The 21,182-nt window shown below is 31.6% G+C and overlaps 3 protein-coding genes and 1 pseudogene across 6 annotated transcripts; 2 read left to right on the top strand and 2 right to left on the bottom strand.

Moving 5' to 3' along the window:
• Positions 1–2,414: 2,414 nt before the first annotated feature.
• On the bottom strand, positions 2,415–4,239 carry LOC107908187 (transcription factor bHLH95-like; annotated as a pseudogene).
• Positions 4,240–6,995: 2,756 nt separating this feature from the next.
• Positions 6,996–9,700, top strand: LOC107908897 (O-acyltransferase WSD1). Its single transcript, XM_016836188.2, has 6 exons — positions 6,996–7,967; positions 8,116–8,188; positions 8,295–8,362; positions 8,730–8,942; positions 9,045–9,182; positions 9,282–9,700. Exons 1-6 carry the CDS (start codon positions 7,149–7,151, stop codon positions 9,435–9,437), a joined length of 1,467 nt encoding a protein of 488 aa, XP_016691677.1. The 5' UTR covers positions 6,996–7,148; the 3' UTR covers positions 9,438–9,700.
• Positions 9,701–10,107: 407 nt separating this feature from the next.
• LOC107908898 (40S ribosomal protein S16-like) lies at positions 10,108–10,828 on the bottom strand. Its single transcript, NM_001425984.1, has one exon. It carries the CDS (start codon positions 10,743–10,745, stop codon positions 10,308–10,310), a length of 438 nt encoding a protein of 145 aa, NP_001412913.1. The 5' UTR covers positions 10,746–10,828; the 3' UTR covers positions 10,108–10,307.
• Positions 10,829–17,808: 6,980 nt separating this feature from the next.
• On the top strand, positions 17,809–20,967 carry LOC107908896 (O-acyltransferase WSD1). 4 transcript variants are annotated; one of them, XM_016836185.2, is made up of 6 exons: positions 17,809–18,918; positions 19,482–19,554; positions 19,643–19,710; positions 19,794–20,006; positions 20,460–20,597; positions 20,667–20,967. In XM_016836185.2, the coding sequence occupies exons 1-6, from the start codon at positions 18,172–18,174 to the stop codon at positions 20,820–20,822; spliced, it is 1,395 nt and encodes a 464-aa protein (XP_016691674.1). In that variant the 5' UTR covers positions 17,809–18,171; the 3' UTR covers positions 20,823–20,967. The 4 variants fall into 4 exon arrangements, with proteins under 4 accessions (XP_016691674.1, XP_040945131.1, XP_040945130.1 ...); XM_041089197.1 differs by having other exon boundaries at positions 17,845–18,918; positions 19,794–19,850; positions 20,664–20,967; XM_041089196.1 differs by having other exon boundaries at positions 17,847–18,918; positions 20,664–20,967.
• Positions 20,968–21,182: the final 215 nt, after the last annotated feature.

Raw genomic sequence — 21,182 nt, 5'->3', positions numbered from 1 at the left:
ATGTATCCATAAAGATAAAGCGGATAAATATTAACCACGAATTTTAAAATTATTTCATATTCGGAACGAGAATCGAACTAGGTTTTTAACAATAATATCAAGAACTTGTGAACAAAATCTGCATATGTTTTTTGTTTTAAGGTTAAGTTGTTATAATTATTTTGGCTTGTATAAAGAAACACCTCAAATTGGAAACACAGTACAGAATCCAGTTTCTGGTTATAGAAAGCTGATACTTAATTTTTTTTTAAAAAAATATCACATTCAAACACTGAAATTTTGTCCCCTGGAATCCAGACCAGACCAGCCTCCTCTTCATCTTTCTTTTTCATTGCCCCTCAAGCCCTAATTTTTAGTCTGAAATCTGACAGTGAAAAATTGGGTTTCCTTTTTTATTACTATTTCTTGCTTTGTTTTGGTGGGGTTAAAGCTTTGAGACTGGGTTTTTGTTTTTTTGACAGTGGCTAAAAGCTGGCTAAGGTTATAGCATTTTCAATGGTTTCTCGCGTGCATGCTTTTAGGTCCACATAAGAATCACGTGCAGTGAATCATGGGGGGAAAAATGTGGTATTAGGGATAGGGGTGTGTGGGGTGTTAAATTTGGATTAAATTATTTTTTAGGGTCTAAATTCGATAATTGTTTTTATAATGGGGTTTAAAATTTTTTTGATATAAGTTAGTCACTGATTTTTTTTAAAAGCTCTGAAGTTTAGGTACAATTGTCAAGTTTAAGCTACAATATGGTAAAAATTATTAAATTTAGGGATTAATTTAGATAAAAAAAGTTTAAGTCTCAATTTGGAAATAATTACTTAATTCAGGTTCTAATATAGGAACGATTATCAAGTTCAATGACTAATTTTGAAAAAAAAAATCTAGACCGTAATATGAGAGTAGTTACCATATTTCAAACATGTGCGGAGGAGATGATGGATGGGTCACATGTTGGTGGGAATTTATATAAAAACACGATGGTATCACATGGATTGGCTCATGTTTTTTGAGTAGGTATTGTAGAGGTTGACGTCTCCTTGTAATTCAAACTCGAAAATTTCATTTCATTTGTGAAATTTAAATTTGAAATTCACTTTTGAATTTTAAAGAAAAAGTAAACTTTAAAAAAAAAATTCAAACTAAAATGATCGGAACTCTGAAATGATCTTAAAACTAAATAATTTTATCTAGAACATTGTGACGCAAAACTTGAATGATCCAAACTAAAAATAATACAAATCCTAAATGACTCAAACTCGAAATTGATGTAAATCGGGTTGGTCTAACCATCGGTCTCATACAAGTTATAGATATAAATTTCTATTTTAATATAGAATTTAATCTTTCTATTTTTATAATGTTATAAATAAGTTTAAATTCGATATAATGTTAAAATATATTGCACTCTTAATGAGAAAACTTGAGTTTGAGTTTGAACCCTAAAGACGACATTATTAGAAGGACAACTAACTATAGAAGCTTGTTTAAACATGTCTTCGACTTGGAATGTCTCTACCGACTGTTTAGAAGCTTCATTTGCCTGTTTATTTCACCCAACATATACAACTGTTATCAAAATCCAACCCTATTTATAAGCCAGCAATACCATAAAAAAAGGGGTTAATTGCACTAATGTCATCAAATTACGATATAGATTTTTAATTTGATCTCAAGTTTTGAAATATTTTGATTGAGTCATTAAATCATTGGTATTGTAGCAATCAAATTAGTCCATCCTCTTAGTCATTAGCTTGTTTGTTAAATGTCGAATCAAATATGATGCGGATCATATTCAAAAAACGTACGCAGGGGAAAGGCTTGCCCCTTAAATGGAAAATTATGCTTTTATTCTCTGAAAATTTATAAAAATTTAAGTAAATAAATAGTAAAATTATAGTTTGTCCCCAGATGATAAATTTTGATTTAGTCCTAAAACCTATAAAGATATGTGTCAATACAATGGTGAAATTGCATTTTAGCTCACATAAAAATATATAATTTAATCTCTCCCCCCAATTTTTTTTAGCTTCATCCCTACATATACGTGAATGAAATTATAAACACGTGTGTACCTATTTTATGGACAACTTGAAAGTTGGATCTGACTTATTAAAACATAGAAGATAAATAATCCTCTAAAATTTTGTTGACATTATCTTTCTTTTTTTAACATTTCAGATCCAAGTTGTCTATGCGGTAGGTAAAAATATGTTTACAATTTCATCCACGTGTTTTAAATATGCTTCATGTTATATTCCAACTATATATAACTCTTAAATTGATGACCATGCTAATCGGTGTAATACTAATGTTATTTTGAGGACTCAATCACACCAAACTTAGAATCTAAACCATAATTTGAAGGCATTAGGGCAAGTAATCCTAATTTTGAAATCTTTAAATGATATGAATAAGTAGCTAAGAAAATTATCAAGTAAAAACATAGAAAACTTACACGGGCTTGAATCATAAACATGCTGTGACTACAAAACGAAGAAACATGAACAGACACCACCTCCATTTTATGCTTCTCCAAGATATAGCAAATAGTGGGCCTGGTTTTTTGGGTGAACACACGCTTATTTGTGCTTCATTACCGCACACATTCAACACAAGGTTGGAAGATGTCCATGTCTGAAATGTTACAGATCGGGATTGGGTCGACATTGAAAGGGAACTTGAAATTTTGGTTGCATTATTAGTTGAAGAAGAAGATACTGGATCAGCCAAGAATGCCTCCCTGCTTGAATATTCCAAAGTCTGGTTTTGAGTGTTCATCGCTAATGAGGGGTGGTAACCAAGATTAATGGCTCCTTGGATTGATCTCTCTAGCTTTTGTTTTTTGTAGATTTTGGAGGGTTTGTTGTAGGGTTTTTATATAGTTTACTGCTTCATCAACTATGGTAGATTTGTCGGCCTGCATAGGATACAAGATTAAATTAGAATATATAGTTGATATCATTCCATCACAATTCACACACCCACACTCCCACTACTAAACTACTAGCTTGTGGATCAATCCGGAATACTTTAAACACCCTTAATCAATAAGCCCACAATCTTTGAATGGGGTGAACACCCAATGTGAAGTTCATATGTTCTTTTGACTCCCTATGGATCCGATTAAATTTGGAGTTGAATTGGACTAGATCCCATTTCAGAGGCAAGTTCTTCCAACCAATTGTTCCTATTTATCATTCATAATGTTGAAACCTAGATTTTATTTAATGAAAGTCGAATTTCTTACTACTCAATCCAACATGTGTAATCAAGATGCTAATTTCTTGAATTATAACATGTAGACCATGAATGATAAAAAAATTGAGACTTAGCGTATCATCACACCACAGATTCAATGGTAAAACTTATACAAATTTCAAATTGATTATCACACCACGAGTTCAATGGTAAAACTTATACAGGTTTCAAATTGATTAGTACGCGATTCATAAATTGATTCATGTGTTTATAAATCCATTTCCTTTACCCATTATAATGTAATGGTAAAAAAAAACATTTGAGATTTGGAAAATTTATGCAGTTTTTGACAATTTAACTTCAATAAAATACATTCCTACATTAAACCATGAACAAATAAAGGAGAAAACATGTTAAAATTTCAAAGACGGTGTTATTAAAAGAGACAATCATGAACGTTTAACATTAACAGCAAAACAAACATAAAAAATACCATACATTTTTCATAATTGGAATAACTAAAAGCTCGATAAATATTCGATTCAACGATGGGTAGAATGAAAAACACTAATCGTTTCTCATGATTAATATATTACAAGATACATTAATATCCTCACTCATACTTGTTGAGACCCCAAAAATTTTTAAATTTCAGAATTAGTTTAGGTATGTAAATAATTGAACCCTCTAAATCTAAAATATCATTCACAGTTATATAAATATATATATAAATAAAATACCTTGGGAGGAAGGTGAGGGAGCAAAGCATGAAGATTAGAGAACATGTTCCTCATCTTCTTCCTTCGTTCTCTTTCTGTCCATATATGCATGTCATGTTCATCATCTGATTCACTCCCTTTCTTCTTCTTCTTCTTGGTCTCTGCTTGTGAATTATCTTGTTGTTGTTGGTTATTGTCATTGGTTGCAGATTTATCTTCACTGCCAAGACCAGGTGAATTATTGTTGTTGTCTGAAATGGATAAAGGCCGTGACTGGTGGTTTTTTTTCCCACAACAAGAAGCTTTCATGGCGGCCTTCTTCAGACATGATGATAGCTAAGTAGGTTGAAAGAGAAAGGGGAATTAAGGGAAGACGTGATGATGATGATGAAGATAAAGAGAGGAGGCGTTTAAAAGGTGGCAAACAAAGGACGAATACACTGTTTTGATGAGTCCAAAATACAATCATAAGGCAATGCCGTTACTATATATGAATCAAAACAAAACGTATATATACACATACAGATTATTATCACCAACTTGGATTTAATGGTAAAACAGTTCATATTTTTCAAACTTTTTTAGCCTTGTTTTTTTTAGGGATAATATATAACTTTGTGTGGATTGAGTGTTAGCTTGATTGACACTAGTATTGTTGCTAGTGCAGGAGAACGTGGGTTTAAATGCGTTGAAGCGCATTATCCTCCTATTTAAGGGTTGGGGAGGGGCTATGGCTAATTCTAAGCATTCTATCAAATATATATAACTTTGTCCCTGAATTTGTCTATTTGTACCTAGTTGGTCGCTAAACTTGTAACGCACTCGAACCCACATCCTCTTACTTTGGTAACAATGTTCATGCCAATCAAGCTAAGACTCAATCGGCAAGCCTCTGTTGATATTTGAAAGGATTTGAACCAAGGTTTTCAGAATTAGGTTGGTGGTTGATCAATCAGATTATCAGTTTTTGATTTGATTAAATAAATTATTAATATATATTAAAAATAAAAAAATCCGGTTCAATCGATTCACGAATTAGTCGTTCTGATCCCTTATTTTAAATCGGTGTCTCGATTGGTTCCTGATCCAACTAGCCAGTATAATCCAATTTTAAAAACAGGATTTGGAAAAAAAAATTAAATTTCAAAAATGAATTTAGATAAAGAAAATTAGGGTTGTTTTAAACAGAGACCAGGTTTGAGCTCCAACAACTTAGCTCAATTCATTTTCTGATTTTTTAATATAAATTTTATTTCTATAAATTATGTAAATCATATCATATAAAAATAAAATTTATAATGATTTGTAAATATTAAAAAAATCTTTAAGTTGGTTGCGTTTAATATTTTAATAAATAAAAAATATATAGAATAATTAAATATTAAATTAAAATATTTTTATTTAATAAATAAAAAATCTTTAAGGCTCTTACTGTTGACCCCAGGATTGAGATCTGTATGCTTCCTGTCGGCGATGGAATCACCCTCTGCCGTCGGCTCAAATGAACCGCCGCTGTCTCCACCGAAGTTTGATCACGACGTTAGTGTCTTTTCTGCATACTGTATTGATAATATTCAATGTGATCCCACCTGGCCACCCACCACCACCCTATGTATTGGCTGGTTGGAGGATGCCATATTTTTATCTGTTAATTTGGTATTTTTAAACATTCCAAATTATAATCAATTCAATGGAAATTTTAAGATATATATGTATTTATTTAATGTATTTATACTAAATCTGAAAAGTGAGAAAGTTTAGACAAAAATATACATTTAAAAAATGGGTTTTGATAAAAAATAATACCCATTTAAAAAATAAGTTCAGTCTTCAGTAAGGTCTTTTGGTCCACTAGCCTAAAATTTGCAAAAAAGAAAAAAAAATTGTTGTTTCGCTATTGTTTTCTCACTGTTTTACTGTCATCTCACTATTATGTTGCTACTATTTTATTGTTATTATTTGAATTTTGTATAATTCTTGTTTTATTATTAATTTTGCTACTATTTTAAAGACATTTGTTTATTAAGTTACACCTATATTAGTGTTATTTAAGTATAAACATTTCTTTTAACTTTTTTTTAATTTGTTGGGAAACATTTATTTTAATATTTTTAGTGTTTTGATGTATTATTTATATATATATATAATAAAATAAAATGAATTTTAAATACGAGTCAAGTCTAGGTTTAGCATCTTCAATTCGAATTAGACTTGGGAAAAAATTTAAACCCATTTTTCGGGTCAAATCGAAACCATAAAACGAACCTAAAATTTTATTAGAACCCGACCCAACTCAACTCATGAACAAATTTAATTTATTCCATTCATGTACCAAAAACAAAAGAATAAAACATGCATATTTACACTATAATGAGTGGTATCTTATGGTAGTAAGATATAAACACTCAATAGAGTTTTAAGAATTTCCCAACACTTAAAATCAAACAAAATTTCATAAATGTTAGTATGCCACAATCAAAAGCACCAAATGAATGACAAAACAATACCATCAATTCCCATCGTTACACAAATACCATATAAATGGATAAATTATACTTAAGATTATTAAATTATTTATAAATTTACATTTTAATCATTCTACTTTAAAAATTTACAAATTAATTAGTGAATTATTTGAATGTTTTCATTTAAGTCATTGGACCATGAAATCTTTTTTTAAAGTCCAACAAGCTTCGAACAATAATTTGTTAATCAGTATTATGAAATAATACCAATCAGCAAGTAAATAAATATATCTCATAGCCAAGCTGATCTAATGATCGATATGGAAGATCAAAGAATAAAGTTCTTTAAATTTTGGTTCATAAATTATTTTATAAAAAAAACTAAATTATAGAAGAGGAAGGGAAATTTACCCTTTTGATTGGTGCCAGATGTGACAACAAAGAATGCTATACATTTACGATTTTAACTAACTTAAATAAAAAAATTTGGATAGTTTAGTGGATATATTTTATAATATTTTAAAGTTGAACGAGTAAAACATAAATATATTAATCGTTGAATGAGCTTTCCAGTTTCCCGGCAGGAAAAACTTGTCATCATGCATCAATTAGGGGCCGGTTATCATTCCGTTCACGTTAAAAATGCAACATCTATGTTTAAAGAAAGCTTTGTTTGTAGTACAAATAACCGATACAAAGCAAACGGCGAGAAAGAACAGTTTCCGGTCAGTGTCATTTTGAATAATTCAAATACCCCTTTTTTTATACTGTAATGACTTCTCGGGGAGCTTTTTCCGACGAACCGTTGAGCCCTGCCGGTCGACTTTTTATTGATCCAAAAACTGACGTGGTCATCCATTGCATAGCCATTAGCAAAAACCCCATCGACTTAGACGTAGCAAAGACGGCTCTAAAGTCATCGGTGCTGGTCCAACACCCTAGATTTTGTAGCCTGTTGGTTCGTGACGAAAACGGGTTCGAGCATTGGCGAAGAACCGAGCTCGACATCGACCGGCATTTCATTGTCATCAACAACCGGCTCAATAAACCGGGTAAGTTCGTCGGAGAACACGAAACCCAAGGTTTCGACGATGATGAGGGTGATGGTGATGGTGATGGTGAAGCGGCGGTGAATCAGTACGTAGCGGATCTATCGGTGAGCAGTCCGTTGAGTATGGACAAGCCTTTGTGGGAACTACACCTCTTAAAGGCGCACAAGTGTGTCGTTTTCAGGATTCATCATGCTTTAGGGGATGGGTTTTCGTTGATGTCCATGTTGATGGCCGGAAGCGGGAAGGTAGATGTTCCCGCGGTGGTTCCCGCGGCGGTTCCTCCCGTTAAGACTGAGGGAATTAAGAGCGGGAAAAGAAGGGAATGGTTCTGGTTGTTAAGTCTTCTCTGGGGGGTTTTTAAGATGGTCCGTTACACTATGGTGTTTGTGCTGGAGTTTGCGGTGAGGAGCTTGTTTGTGTGCGACATGAAAACAGTGATATCAGGCGGCAACGGCGTCGAACTCTGGCCGAGGAAATTGGCCACCGCTAAATTCTTGCTTGAAGACATGAAGGAGGTTAAAATGGCTATCCCAAATACAGTAAGTAACTAGAATATGAATATCTGTTCCATAGCTATCGGTACAGGTAATGCCACCAGTTCCCTAGTCATCCGGTTTTGATTACACAGATTATATATTTTTAAAAATTTTAATTCGAACTTTTTACTGACCTAACGCAAATTTGCAGACCATTAATGATGTTATGCTTGCAATGGTGTCATCTGGGCTATCAAGATACTTAGAACACCGAACACCAAACGGTAATCTTACTTCATAAACATTTATCAAACCAGGCACTAATTTAGAACTAATTTTCGACCCAAAAAAAAAACCCAGAACTGATTTGATTCCAATTTTTGTTGTTAGCCTTGCATGAGGGCCTTCGTTTGACTGGGGTGGCCATGGTTAATGTAAGAGCAAATCCAAGATTGCAGGTTAGTTTCAGCTTTCCAGATTTCAACGATAGGCCGAGCTCAAGCTATTAATCGAACTTATACTCAGTAATACTTAAATGAAATTTTAATACATTTTTTATTATGCAATAAACATTTTTAGAAGTTAACTATGAAAAGGTCCAATGAACAAAACTTAAATCAAGCTCAAGTTCGAGCATAAATCAATACACAAACTTTAATCTAGCTTGAGTAACTCGATAGCTTGAGCTTAAAATTTGATGTTTGAATCAAACTCAAGTTCAGCCCGGCTCAAATAATAGATAAAACACTATTGATGTTAGCAATTGGCGCTTTGAGACCTTAAAATGGGATGCGGAAGGTGAACTACTGATTTTCTCTTTGTCAGGAACTATCAGAAGTAATGGAAAAGAATTCAAAAGCAAGATGGGGAAACAAATTTGGTGCAATTTTGATACCAGTTTTCCATCACAAAGGTGGCAATAATCCTTTACAGTATTTGAAGAGAGCAAAGGTGATGAATGATAAGAAGAAACACTCCATGGAGGCCTATTTCACATACAAAATCAGGGATCTTGTAATGACCCTGCTAGGACCAAAGGTTCAGCAAAAGAAACAACCAGATAATGAAAATATCATACAACAGTTGATTTGGGGATACTAGATACCCTAATGACTGCATTGTTATCTTTGGTTTTTGCAGTATGTTTGTTTGCTTTACTACAAACTCCTTTGCAATACAACCTTCACTATCTCAAACTTCGTTGGCCCTCTAGAGCATATCACACTTGCAGGCCACCCGATTTCTAACATTAAGTTCAATACATCTAGCCTACCACAGGTAGGCATATCTAATACTCATGTTCAATACGTACATCTACACAAGCACATGACACTTTATATGCACGACATTCACAAGTTTTAATGTTGTTTAATACAGGCAATCTCAATGCACATGTTGAGCTATGCTGGTAGAGTTGAAATGCAACTTCTAGTAGCTAAAGATATCATCCCTGACCCAGAGTTTCTAGCTAAGTGCTTTCAAGATGCCTTACTTGAAATGAAAACGGCAGCAATTGCAACCAATAAAGCATAGAAAAACCTCAAATCAAACAGCACAAGAAAAATGAACACATTTAAGATTTATCACATGAATCTGTGGAATCCCTTTTACCTTCTGTTTTTATTGTTCTTTAAGCTCTTAAGACCATCCATATTTTTTAGTCTGACTCCAAGTCCTAGGACTTTTGAGTTCCGACTACTACATCAGTATCGGAACTCATTGACTTCATCAAATGTTAATTTATTTGGTGGCTTTAGGAGGATTATTATAAAAGTAATTTGATGATGAAATTATCAACTTCAGCCCCTAAAATGCAACTTGCTCTAAAGCTAAAGCTTCAGGTTTATAGCGCATGACTCAACCCCATTCATACACATCTATTTAAGGCCATCTCCTTCAACAAAGTACCTTTACTATACTCAGGGAGGTTTTTAAAGTTTCTTATCATATTATGGTCATAGCACAAGACAAATCCCAAAACTAAAGGAATATCTAAACCTTAAATTTGAACTAATCATCAAAATAAAACTATAGGTATATAGCAAGATGAAGAAATCTATTTGTCTACCAAGACTCAGAAGCAAAGACAAACATTTACATACCAAATTGTATATATAAGCTAAAATAGGGTCTACAATACATCTCAAAGCTATTAGCATTGAGCCCCAAAAACTCATTGAATGGCAGCCAGATAATAAAACTTGAAAAAACACGATTAAATATAAAAAAGGCAATAACAGTCTTAAGCATTTATCTATAAATTTAAGCAACCAAAACAAACATCCAAAAATTCAGAAACTCAGTCACAGCTAATTTAAATCCATATAATAAAACCTTAATTCAAAACAAGCATAACCATATCATTTCACTAAGAACAACATCAAAACGAACCATGACAGTTCTTCAACGGTAACTCTTCTGGAACCTTGCCCTGGCACCTCTTCCACCAAACTTCTTAGGCTCGCACCTCCTGGGATCAGCGACCAGCAAAGTCCTATCGTACCCGACCAAAATATCCTTAATCTCCTTCTTGCTCTGCTCATCAACGTACTTCTGGTAAAAAGCGACAAGGGCTTTAGCGATGCTTTGACGGATAGCGTAGATCTGAGAAGTGTGACCTCCACCTTTGACTCGGATCCTCATGTCAACGCCGGCAAAACGCTGACGGCCGAGGAGAAGGATTGGCTCGACGGCCTTGAAACGGAGGATCTCGGGCTCGACAAGCTCAATGGGACAACCATTGATCTTGATCAAACCACGGCCTCTCTTGCAGTGTGTTACGGCTACCGCCGTCTTCTTCCGGCCAAAGCATTGAACCGACTCGATTGCTTTCTCCGCCATATTTGGTTTCGTTTATGGTTTTCGAAGAATCAATCGACTCTTACCTTGAAGCAAAAACCCTAGCACTGCAAAAATGCGCGGCGTTAAGAGGATTATATCTAAAAAGGCTGCGTTAGGACATTAGGGTTTTTGAAAGCGTTAAACGGTGCGTTTTGGAAGTTTGAGATCTCTTTCATTTTGGGCTTTTAATTAAACCAGCGTAGTATGAGTCCATTAGGAATACCAACTAAACTTCGGGTTATTTGTTAGAATTCTAAAGGGGTTGGAATAAGGGTTTCAACCACTTGACTCATGAACCGGTGCGAATAGATTGAAACGATAGTTAAATTGAGTTAAAAAAATAATCTTTTTAATTTATTCAATTGAATCGAACAACGATCACCGATCTGATTCCGAAAATCTTGAACCAACTTTTGCAATGTTGACAAAAATTAAAGCTTAAAACATGATATAATAACTTAAAAATCATTACGAAGTAAATACACAAAAATGTCAAAATTTTACTTTAAATGAATATGAACGTGCTTATATCATGTATATTATATACATGAAATTTTTGAGTTTTTGATAATTTTTTAAGTTCCAAAATACTTCTTTGTTTTAGTTATATTTAAAGCAGATCTCGTTTTCTAAATTTAATTTTTAATATTAATTTTTTGTCATTAATAATAATAATATTTTTGTTGTTTAAACATCATGTATTAAATTATAATTAAATTTTAAAACTAAAATCTCAACACAAATTACAAAATAATATAATTGCATGCAACAATCATATATATCGTATATACTATATAAAAGAAGGTATGAGAGCATATACGAAAACATTAAGTTTTGGGATAGTTTTTCGAGTTCCAAAATATTTTCTTAATTATTAGTATATAATTACGAGACCCGTTAATGACTTAATTTAATTACATTATATAACATTTTGTTTTGTTTTAATCACATTATATAATAAGTAATTTAATCACCATGTCATACACCTCACTATTAACATCATATAATAATTTAATTTAATTTAATTTAGGAATTATAACATTTATTTTTTATCGAATTCATCGGGGGGTCGGGCAATAAATAGAAAAAAAAGTAATCTTACTTGAATATATGATGAACACTTTATTTACAAAGTTTGTATAATAAATTAATAAAAAAATTGAGCTATATTAGTATGATTTTCGACTCACAGTTCGCGCTGGGTTAATTTTTTTGGATTAATTAATCCAAAATTTAAGGTTATAATGTGCTTCAAGCTTCTATGCTCTCTATAGAATTTAGTATTTGTATTTGTATTTTTTTAAAATTAGCTTATTTTTTTTTCGAATTTAAAAATTTAAGTTCAGTTGTTGACAATTTTAAAATTCTGCTATTAAATTTACTGGTATGACATTCTAGGATTTAAAAAGTACTCACTCGTCAATCAGGTGATGAAAAATTGATATTGTAATAGATTTGAATTTAACAAAGAATTCTAATAATGCTAACAATTCTTAAAATTCATGTTAGCGTTTTAATTAAAATAAAATATTTAAGTTAATTAATGACATTATAAATGTTGAGGTATCAAGTTATGACAGAAATAAAAATATAAAAATTAATTCTCAAAATTGAGTATAATATAGAGACTAAATTAAAATTTTATCTTTTTTACACGAAAATAGAATAATTAAAATTAAAATTAAAATTTAACCATTATTATTAATAATGCAAAGAAAAAAAAAGAACACTTGCCTTCTACTTATAGTAGTATAGATAACATAAATTTGAATTTAAATATAAATGTTAATATAGAAAGTACTTATAAAAGATGTACATTTCATTAAAATTTTTAGACTGATGTACTATATTTGCTTGATTTGCTATTTTTTGGCTCATAATTGTTTGATATAGTTTAATCATGACCTAAAATAAGAAAATGGTACAGATCTGATTATTTTGGGTTTGGTAAATTTAAAAAGTGACATTTGAATCTGATTGACTGGTTAGATTGAGAATCGATACGAATCGGCTGAACTGGTAATTGAATTGGGATTTTTTTTTAAAAAAATTTTAATCTTTAATAATTTTTGAACATTCTCATTAAACCCTCCAAGTTATTTTGATTTTTTTTATTGTGACCCTAATCTTAATGTCAATATCCACTATCGATTATGATGGTTTTTGTAAGATTAGACTCTAAAACGAAGAGTAGAATAATTGACATATAAAGCTTTAACTTTTTGTACATAACTAATACGACGGGTCTATTGAGCTCTTAACAATAGTTTATTAGTTAATGGAATTTTATTGTTGGGTTAGTTTGACGACCGCAAGGTCATGATTGTTTCTCTTTGATTTTTTTATATAAACAATAATATCTGTGCAATAATCTATAGTGTTTTATGTGTGGTTTGAATGATTTAATATATATATACTAATATTCAAATTTTTAATTGAACTGGTGCCACGAGTTAATCAGACACCAGCTCGTTTAAGGAAATTATAAAAATGTCTTCGTATTTAAAATAAGTTATATTATTTTAGAGTACTTTGGGCATTTTATATTTTTTATACATTTCAATATTATCATGTACACTTTATTACTTCCATCAATTACATACATCTATACTTATTATATATAAAGTGTTTGACTGAGTCGGTGTCACGAGAAATTATCAAAATACCCTTACTTTGAAGGGTAATTAATATTATTTTAAGATTATTTTCATGTTTTCATACTTTTATACAGCATTCAAATAAAACAATTAAAAATATTATTAAGAATTGAATACAAAACCAAGAAATTCATATAAAAAACCCATTCATCTCTACTAATAATCATTTGTTAATATATCTTTATAAATATATTTTTTAACACAAAATATTTTTCTGCACCCACATTGTGGGTGTGATAAAATCTAGTATTAATAATGTCATTGATTGAGATTGTGCCACAAAGTAACTTACATATTTAATGTGTTATTATTAATTAGTTTCAAATAATACATTTTTTTTTGTGAATTACAAGATGAGGGTAAAGCCTTAACAGCAACATGACTCAAACCCATGTCACACATAGGGCAATGAACACTCCAACCATCTGACAAATACACGGGTTCAATTTCAAACAATACATTTCATTACTTATTATATGTTATTATAATATCATTTGATATCGTCTGACGCTCATTACGTATATATTATTATTAGTTTCAATTTTTTATTTATTATATATTTTTAAACCTAAATCTGTATTTTTTTGGGTGAAAAAGTAGAATAAATAAACTAATTACATAAACTAGATCAACCCCTCCAACGGGAGATCTCAAACAAGTGTAAATCATTAGTTCTATGTTGGACTAATTTAATCAAATGATCTGCTCCCTGATTTTCTTCTCTAGAAATGTAGCTAATACTCTACTGTTTGAACCGCAACAGCATCTGATGAATTATTCTGATCAAAGCAGAGTTAGACCCTTCAGAAGACCTCTCTCAAATAGCTATAAACACTTCAAAACAATCCATTTGAATTAACATATTATCATAACCCTGCTAGATTAGAAGACCATCTTTCGAGAATACCCCAATTCCTCAAATATTTATTAATTCCAATATTTATTTATTTTGTTTTTCTGGTGAAAAGAAAAGGTAAATTACATCAATTGCATAAAAGTACCATTGACTTTATATATTTTTTTTGTAAAAATTCTAAAATTTTTTAGGTGCTTCATCAAAGACCTACAAAGTTGACTTTCAATTCAAACTAAGTTTCGGGGCGGCTTAATTTCCTCAAAGACAGTTCACGTGGTAGATAACTGTGCCTATCAATGCTTTTAATTCAATCAGCCATTTTGCTTTGGCTTTATTGCAAATTCACCCTTACACTAAACTTTAATTTTCAGATCAGTCCTTGAAGTTTTTCTTATTGGAAGTAATACTTAAATTATTATTTTTTCATGCCGCATGTCACTTTCTTATCGGTTGGTAAATAGGAATAAAATTAGTAAGTATCAAAATTTTCCAGAAAATTTAAGAACCAATATGAAAATTAAAGTATATTTTAGGAGCAAAATTAGGAATAAAACCTTTTTATTTTGAATTCTGAAGGTCAAATTTCATTGCGTGTGAATTTAGAATTAAGTTGCGTACGGTCCGATGGTGTCTGCTAATTAAAGTTTAGATTTTTTATTTTGTCTGTTCAGTGTGTTCAAATTTTTATAATTTAATTTATTATAATTTTATCATTCAATTTTTATAATGCTAATATTTCGATGACAATAATTAAAGCCATCATTTAATTGTGTTAATTTTTTTCCGACATTATAAAAAGAGAGATAAAATTATATTAATTTAAAAATATTAAATTTAAGTATAATGAAGGCTCTAAATGTAAATTCTCCTTTCATGTTTTTGCTTCTTTTATTTATTAGACATGTTTCATTTTTTATGTAAAAGTGGATTTTCTTTAATCATTCCAATCTCGTCATCTAACAGGATGAGTGGGGTAATGTTGCCCATTTTTGTCTGCCTCCCAATTTGACTCGATTTTAATTTTAAATAGATAAATTTACTTGAAATTAAAAATAAATTGTGTCTTGGATATTGATTTAAGTTCAATTTTTCTATTTTCTTAAAATTACAATTAATTAAATTAAAATTTTTACACCACTTCTCATTGAATTTGTTGTCTTCTTTGTTTTTGGAGCTGCTATGATTTACAACAAATACCATTCTTGGGATAACTAAGAGCCCCTTTGGATACCAACGCACAGCAGCGCGTTGAATTTTTTCCTCTTTTATTATCAACTTGACTGCACTGGGGTGGACTGAGACAGCCTTTGGATGCCAAGGCTTCCAGCACAGTGAGGGAATTCTACTGCACTGGACAGCCTTAAGCTGACTGGTGATAAAAGCATCAGTTGGGTGTAGCTGGGGCAATAGATATTTTTAGAAGACAATAACACCCTTGTTGCTGTTTCTGTTGTTGCTGCTGTTGGTATTGTTGATAATGGGAAATGGGAATGGGAATGGGAGGAGGAATCGATGGAAGAGGGGAGATGAGAATGGGAAATGGGAGGAGGGCACGGTGGAATGGGAAATGGGAATGGGTATTGCATGGGAATGGGAAATGGGAGAAGGATACGGTGGAAGAGGGGAATGATGGAAGAGGGGAGATGGGATTTCATTGTATTTAAAATTTTAAAAATAAAAAAATATATGTAATGGATTTTAATAATAAAAAAATACATGTAGTGTATTTTAAAAATAAAAAAATATATGTAGTGTATTTTCAAAATAAAAAAAATATATGTAGTGTATTCTAGAAATAAAAAAATATATGTAGTGTATTTTATTAAATGAATTTATAAATTCACATATTTTAATAATTTAAAAAAAGTAAAATAATTTAAATAACTTCTATTATATATCAATTCTAATCTGATGTCTTTAATAGTCATTTCTTATTCTCACCTCACAGCTACAGCTGCGTTTGAATCCAAACACACACTCCACCATTGTTTCTAATCTCACCGCTACAGTATCCAATTTCACCGCTACAGTAACTAATCTCACCGCCACCGCTATTTTTAACCTCACCGAAAGTAAACACACCGCCCATCCAAACTAGCCCTAAGCACAAAAATGTAAGCTTATGGTAAAAAAAAATCATCAATAAAAAAAATAATTGAACCATTGTAAAAAAAAATTAATTGGATACTTTTATTAGCGAAAATTGTCAATTAACCGATTTGCTCGTTAACTTCGCAGACGTGACCGAAGAAAGCCACCATACAATCATTATGGCATGCCACATCAGCATATTGCCACGTGGCAATGTCTGGTGGTTCCCATCCACCATGTTAGCGAGATTAACAGTCAAACCAATTAATTGATAGTTTCTATTAACGGAATGGGCCGATTGACTTTTTTTAAGTCACCAAAGACTCGATTGAGTGTTATTTTTTCGTAATGACTTAATTAGTTTTTTATTAAGGAGTTTGTTTTTTTACCTTTAAACCAAAAATATGTTTATATTAAACATAGAATGGGACAAAATGATGTTGGTAGTAATAATCTTCAAAGATGTTTTAACTTACTTAATATTAAATATATAAAAGCTCAATTTTGTAAATATTCCGAGTATACGTTTTCATGCTAAACTCGACTTATCTCAAAATCCGCTTATTAAAAAAAATCGTCCCTATCAAGTGGAATTAGAATATGATGTATTTTTTAAAAATATAAAATGTGACACGTGTTGCACATGCAATGAATTCATTATGTACTAGGTTCAGTTTTGAAGAGAGAAAATTTATTTTATTTTATAAATAAAATTTATCTTTTCTTTTAAAACAATTATCTAATTAAGCCATAATAAAACTATTTAATTTAATAATACTTAATAATTTTTAATTTAAAATATTTTATTGTTAAAAATATTATATAATACATAATATAAAAATTAACTTTTTCTATATAACAAAATATAAAATATTATTATTAATAATTGGCATGGACATTATTGTCAATATAGGAGGACATGGGTTCGAGTGCCCTGAAGCGCATTATCCTCCTATTTATGGGTTGAGAAGGGACATTGAGTAGTTTTAAGCATAGTGTCAAAAAATCATATATGATCAAAGTCTATAATAAGATTGTTAAAAAAAAGGAGAAAACCACTTGATTCAAAATAAACTAACCGATTGAATCGATTATTAAACCAAATTATATATATTTATAAATTTTAGTTTAAATTACACCTTTTTTTTATGTTAGTAGTCACTAAACTATGAATGATTTTTCGTTTTAGTCACTTAACTAAAAAAATTACAATTTGGTCATTGGGCTATTCAAAAGTTTTCATTTCACTCAATGGGTTGTTAAAATCGATGTTATAAATGACTTTTTTTTGTTATCAATCGAAAGTTTTCTTTCCTTTTTTCTTCTACAATTTAATTTTTTTTCATGAAATAATTTTAAATGTCACGAATCTACGAATTAAAATTCAAATAATTTTTTTCTCTGATTTTCAATATTAATTGTTAGGTCGATTTGAATATAATGTATGATGTTTATAGTTGTAGATATAGTGAAAGAAAAAAAAAAGGATTAAAACGGATGGACGGAGAACCCGCGGTCGTAACGCTTCCGCATGGCAAAAGCATTATATTAAAGATATTCAAATGTATTCTCCTCCTTGTATCTGTATTAGTCTGAAAATGTTGCTTTCATTGACAGTTTCTGAAACTGGAAAAATTGTCAGTAATTATACGCGACGATAATACATGAAAGTGTTCGTCTCAAAACTTGTGCAACAAACCTTGAAAATGGTGTTACAGTGAAAGTAACAAATCAGAGGAAACTCGGCACTTTTTCTCACCAATATACGGTACAGTTTTGAAGAATCCGATTAGGCGGCTACCCTTTTCTCTTTTTAACCTTCATGGCTTGTCCGGGAACTTTTTCCGACGAACCGTTGAGTCCAGCCGGTCGGCTTTTCCTTCAACAGAAAACGGACGTGGTTATCCACTGTATTGCTCGTACCAAAAACCCCATCGACGTAGACGGTGCAAAAGCGACTATTATGTCTTCGCCGATGGGGCAGCACCCTAGATTTTGTAGCTTACTGGTTCGTGACGAGAATGGATTCGAACACTGGAGAAAAACCCGGCTCGACGTTGACCGACATGTTATCGTTGTTAAAAACCGGGTTAATGAAGATGAAGAAGATGATGAAGTAGCAGTGAATCGGTATGTAGCTGATTTATCAGTGAGTAGTCCATTGAGTACGGACAAGCCTTTATGGGAAGTTCATCTTTTAACGGCGCATAAGCACGTTGTGTTTAGGATCCACCATTCTTTAGGTGATGGGATCTCTTTAATGTCCATGTTAATGGCTAGTTGTAGGAAGGTGAGTGATCCAGACGCGCTTCCCATGATGGTTCCCGAGAAGACGACCGAGAAAAGACGGGATTCGCCATGGTTGTTGGGTTCCATGTGGGGGTTTTTAAAGATGGCTTGGCTCACTTTGGTATTCGTGTTGGAGTTTTTACTGAGGAGTCTCTTTGTTTCTGACCGGAAAACGGCGGTTTCTGGTGGCGATGGCGTGGAACTCTGGCCAAGGAAACTAGCCACCGCTAAGTTCTTGCTTGATGACATGAAAGAGGTCAAAAAGGCCATTCCCGATACAGTAAGTAACTCTTGCCATATCCGATACAGTAGGTAACCCGAAAAGGTTAAATTCTCAATTACTACTGAATTTTAATTTCTATCATTGTTAGTCCTTATACTTTTCAAATTTTTAAAATTGAGTTCTTCTATTTGTTATTTTCTCATATTACTCACTAAATATTCAATTAATAGATTAATAACTATCATTTATGAAAAGATTAAAAAGTTCAAAAATCAAAATATATAAGGAATTAAAATGATTCGTCAAGTGTTCATATAGTAATTGAATTTAACTAAATAGATTTATCAGTTTATATAAGTACTAATTTCAAAATTAAAAAAATATAAGGTTTAGCATTGATAATTTCATAAAATACAGAAATGAATAATAGCAGAATTTACCAATAAATGTAACTGTCCCATATAATTCTGGTTCAAAGGCCCTAACATGAGGTTGACTTGACCCTAAATTATGGGACTAAAAGAACAATTTTTAATGAGATTTAGCATAATGGGTTTTTGTTTTTGAGCTTAATTAACCCATAATAGTGACAAGTGTTAAGTCTTTTGTTGTTTTTGCAGACGATTAATGATGTCCTGTTTGGGATAGTGTCATGTGGACTATCAAGATACTTGGATCACAGAACACCAAATGGTAAATAAATTTGTTCATAAAACTATAACCAAACACTTGGTGCCAATCTAGAAACTGATTTGGAGTTCATTGATTGTTCTTGTTATAGCCTTGCATGAAGGCCTTCGTATGACAGGTGTAGCTATGGTTAATTTAAGAGCAAAACCAGGGTTGCAGGTTAGTTTTAGGTTTCACACACTGTGTTTGACAGACGACGGTTTCAGATTTTGCCCATCATGTCTGGTTTTTCTCTTTGTCAGGAAATATCTAAATTAATGAAGGATAATTCAGAAACAAGATGGGGAAACAGATTTGGGGTAATTTTGTTACCTGTCTTTTATCATAAAAGTGGTAATGATCCTTTGGAATATTTGAAGAGAGCAAAGGTGATGGTCGATAGGAAGAAACAGTCCCTGGAAGCTTACTTTTCTTACAGGATTGGGGATCTTACAATGACCCTGTTAGGAACAAAGGTGTAGTAAAAAAAAAAACAGAACAAAAACGATATTGAAACATCTATAAGATAGTTGATCTGGAGATGTTTTTTTGCCGTAAAAGTATCATGGAGGTTGTTATACTAAGAATCGGATTGTATTTTCTCTTTTCACTAAAAAAAAAAAGAAAATTAGTCCTTATACATTAGATTAAGGAGCAAACTGAACCTTCTATTAAAAACTTTATTCATTTCTACGGTTACAAACTAAGATACACGTGGCAAGTCAGTATCAATGTCTAGTTATTCCATTAGTCCTGCTAGTTTGTAATAGTACAAATGAATGAAATATTTAATAGAAAAGACCAATTTGCTCTTTAAACTAATATACAGAAACTAATTTCTCCAATTTTTAAATAGAGACTAACATACAAGGACCTCCATGTTACTTTTACCCGTTTTTGCCTACTAATTATGTGTTTTGGTGTTGCAGTATGCTTCTTTGATTAATTACAAGCTCCTTTGTAATACAACCTTCACTATCTCAAACTTGATTGGCCCTTTAGAGGACATTACACTTTCAGGCAACCCTATCTCTAGCATCAAGGTCTCTACTTCTAGCCTACCACAGGTACAACACCAACTGTTGCTTGGACTCTTCATTTTTCTTAGAAGTATGATAAATTACGTTTAAAAGCAGGCTCTAACGATGCACATGGTGAGTTATGCCGGTAAAGCCGAAATGCAAATTCTTGTAGCTAAAGATATCATCCCTGACCCAGAGTTTCTAGCTAAATGCTTTGAAGATGCATTACTTGAAATGAAAGTGGCAGCAAAGGAGGCGGACAAAGCATAGGAAAAAAAAGTTGATAGGTGTACAAGTGAAAATTTATGAACATTACAATATACCACATGAAAGTTCTAGTGAATTTTTTTTACCCTCCTCTGTTTCTTTTGTTTTGTAAACGGTTAAAGTATCATACAGATTTTCATATTAATAATCGAATTGCATTTTGTTCTCTCTACTCAAAAAATAAATAAAATAATCTTTATACAATAGATCAAAAAGCAAAACAATCTTTTTATTAAAAATTTTATTCATTTATACGGTTAAAAACTGATCACTGTACATCAGCCACGCTAATTTTTAACCGTACAAATAAATAGAATTTTTAAAAGAAAGGACTAATTTGCTCTTTGATTTTATGTAAAAAAC

Source organism: Gossypium hirsutum, chromosome D02 (genome assembly GCF_007990345.1).
Source record: "Gossypium hirsutum isolate 1008001.06 chromosome D02, Gossypium_hirsutum_v2.1, whole genome shotgun sequence".
Classification (NCBI taxonomy): Eukaryota; Viridiplantae; Streptophyta; class Magnoliopsida; order Malvales; family Malvaceae; genus Gossypium; species Gossypium hirsutum.
This window is presented reverse-complemented; position numbering and strand designations above follow the sequence as displayed.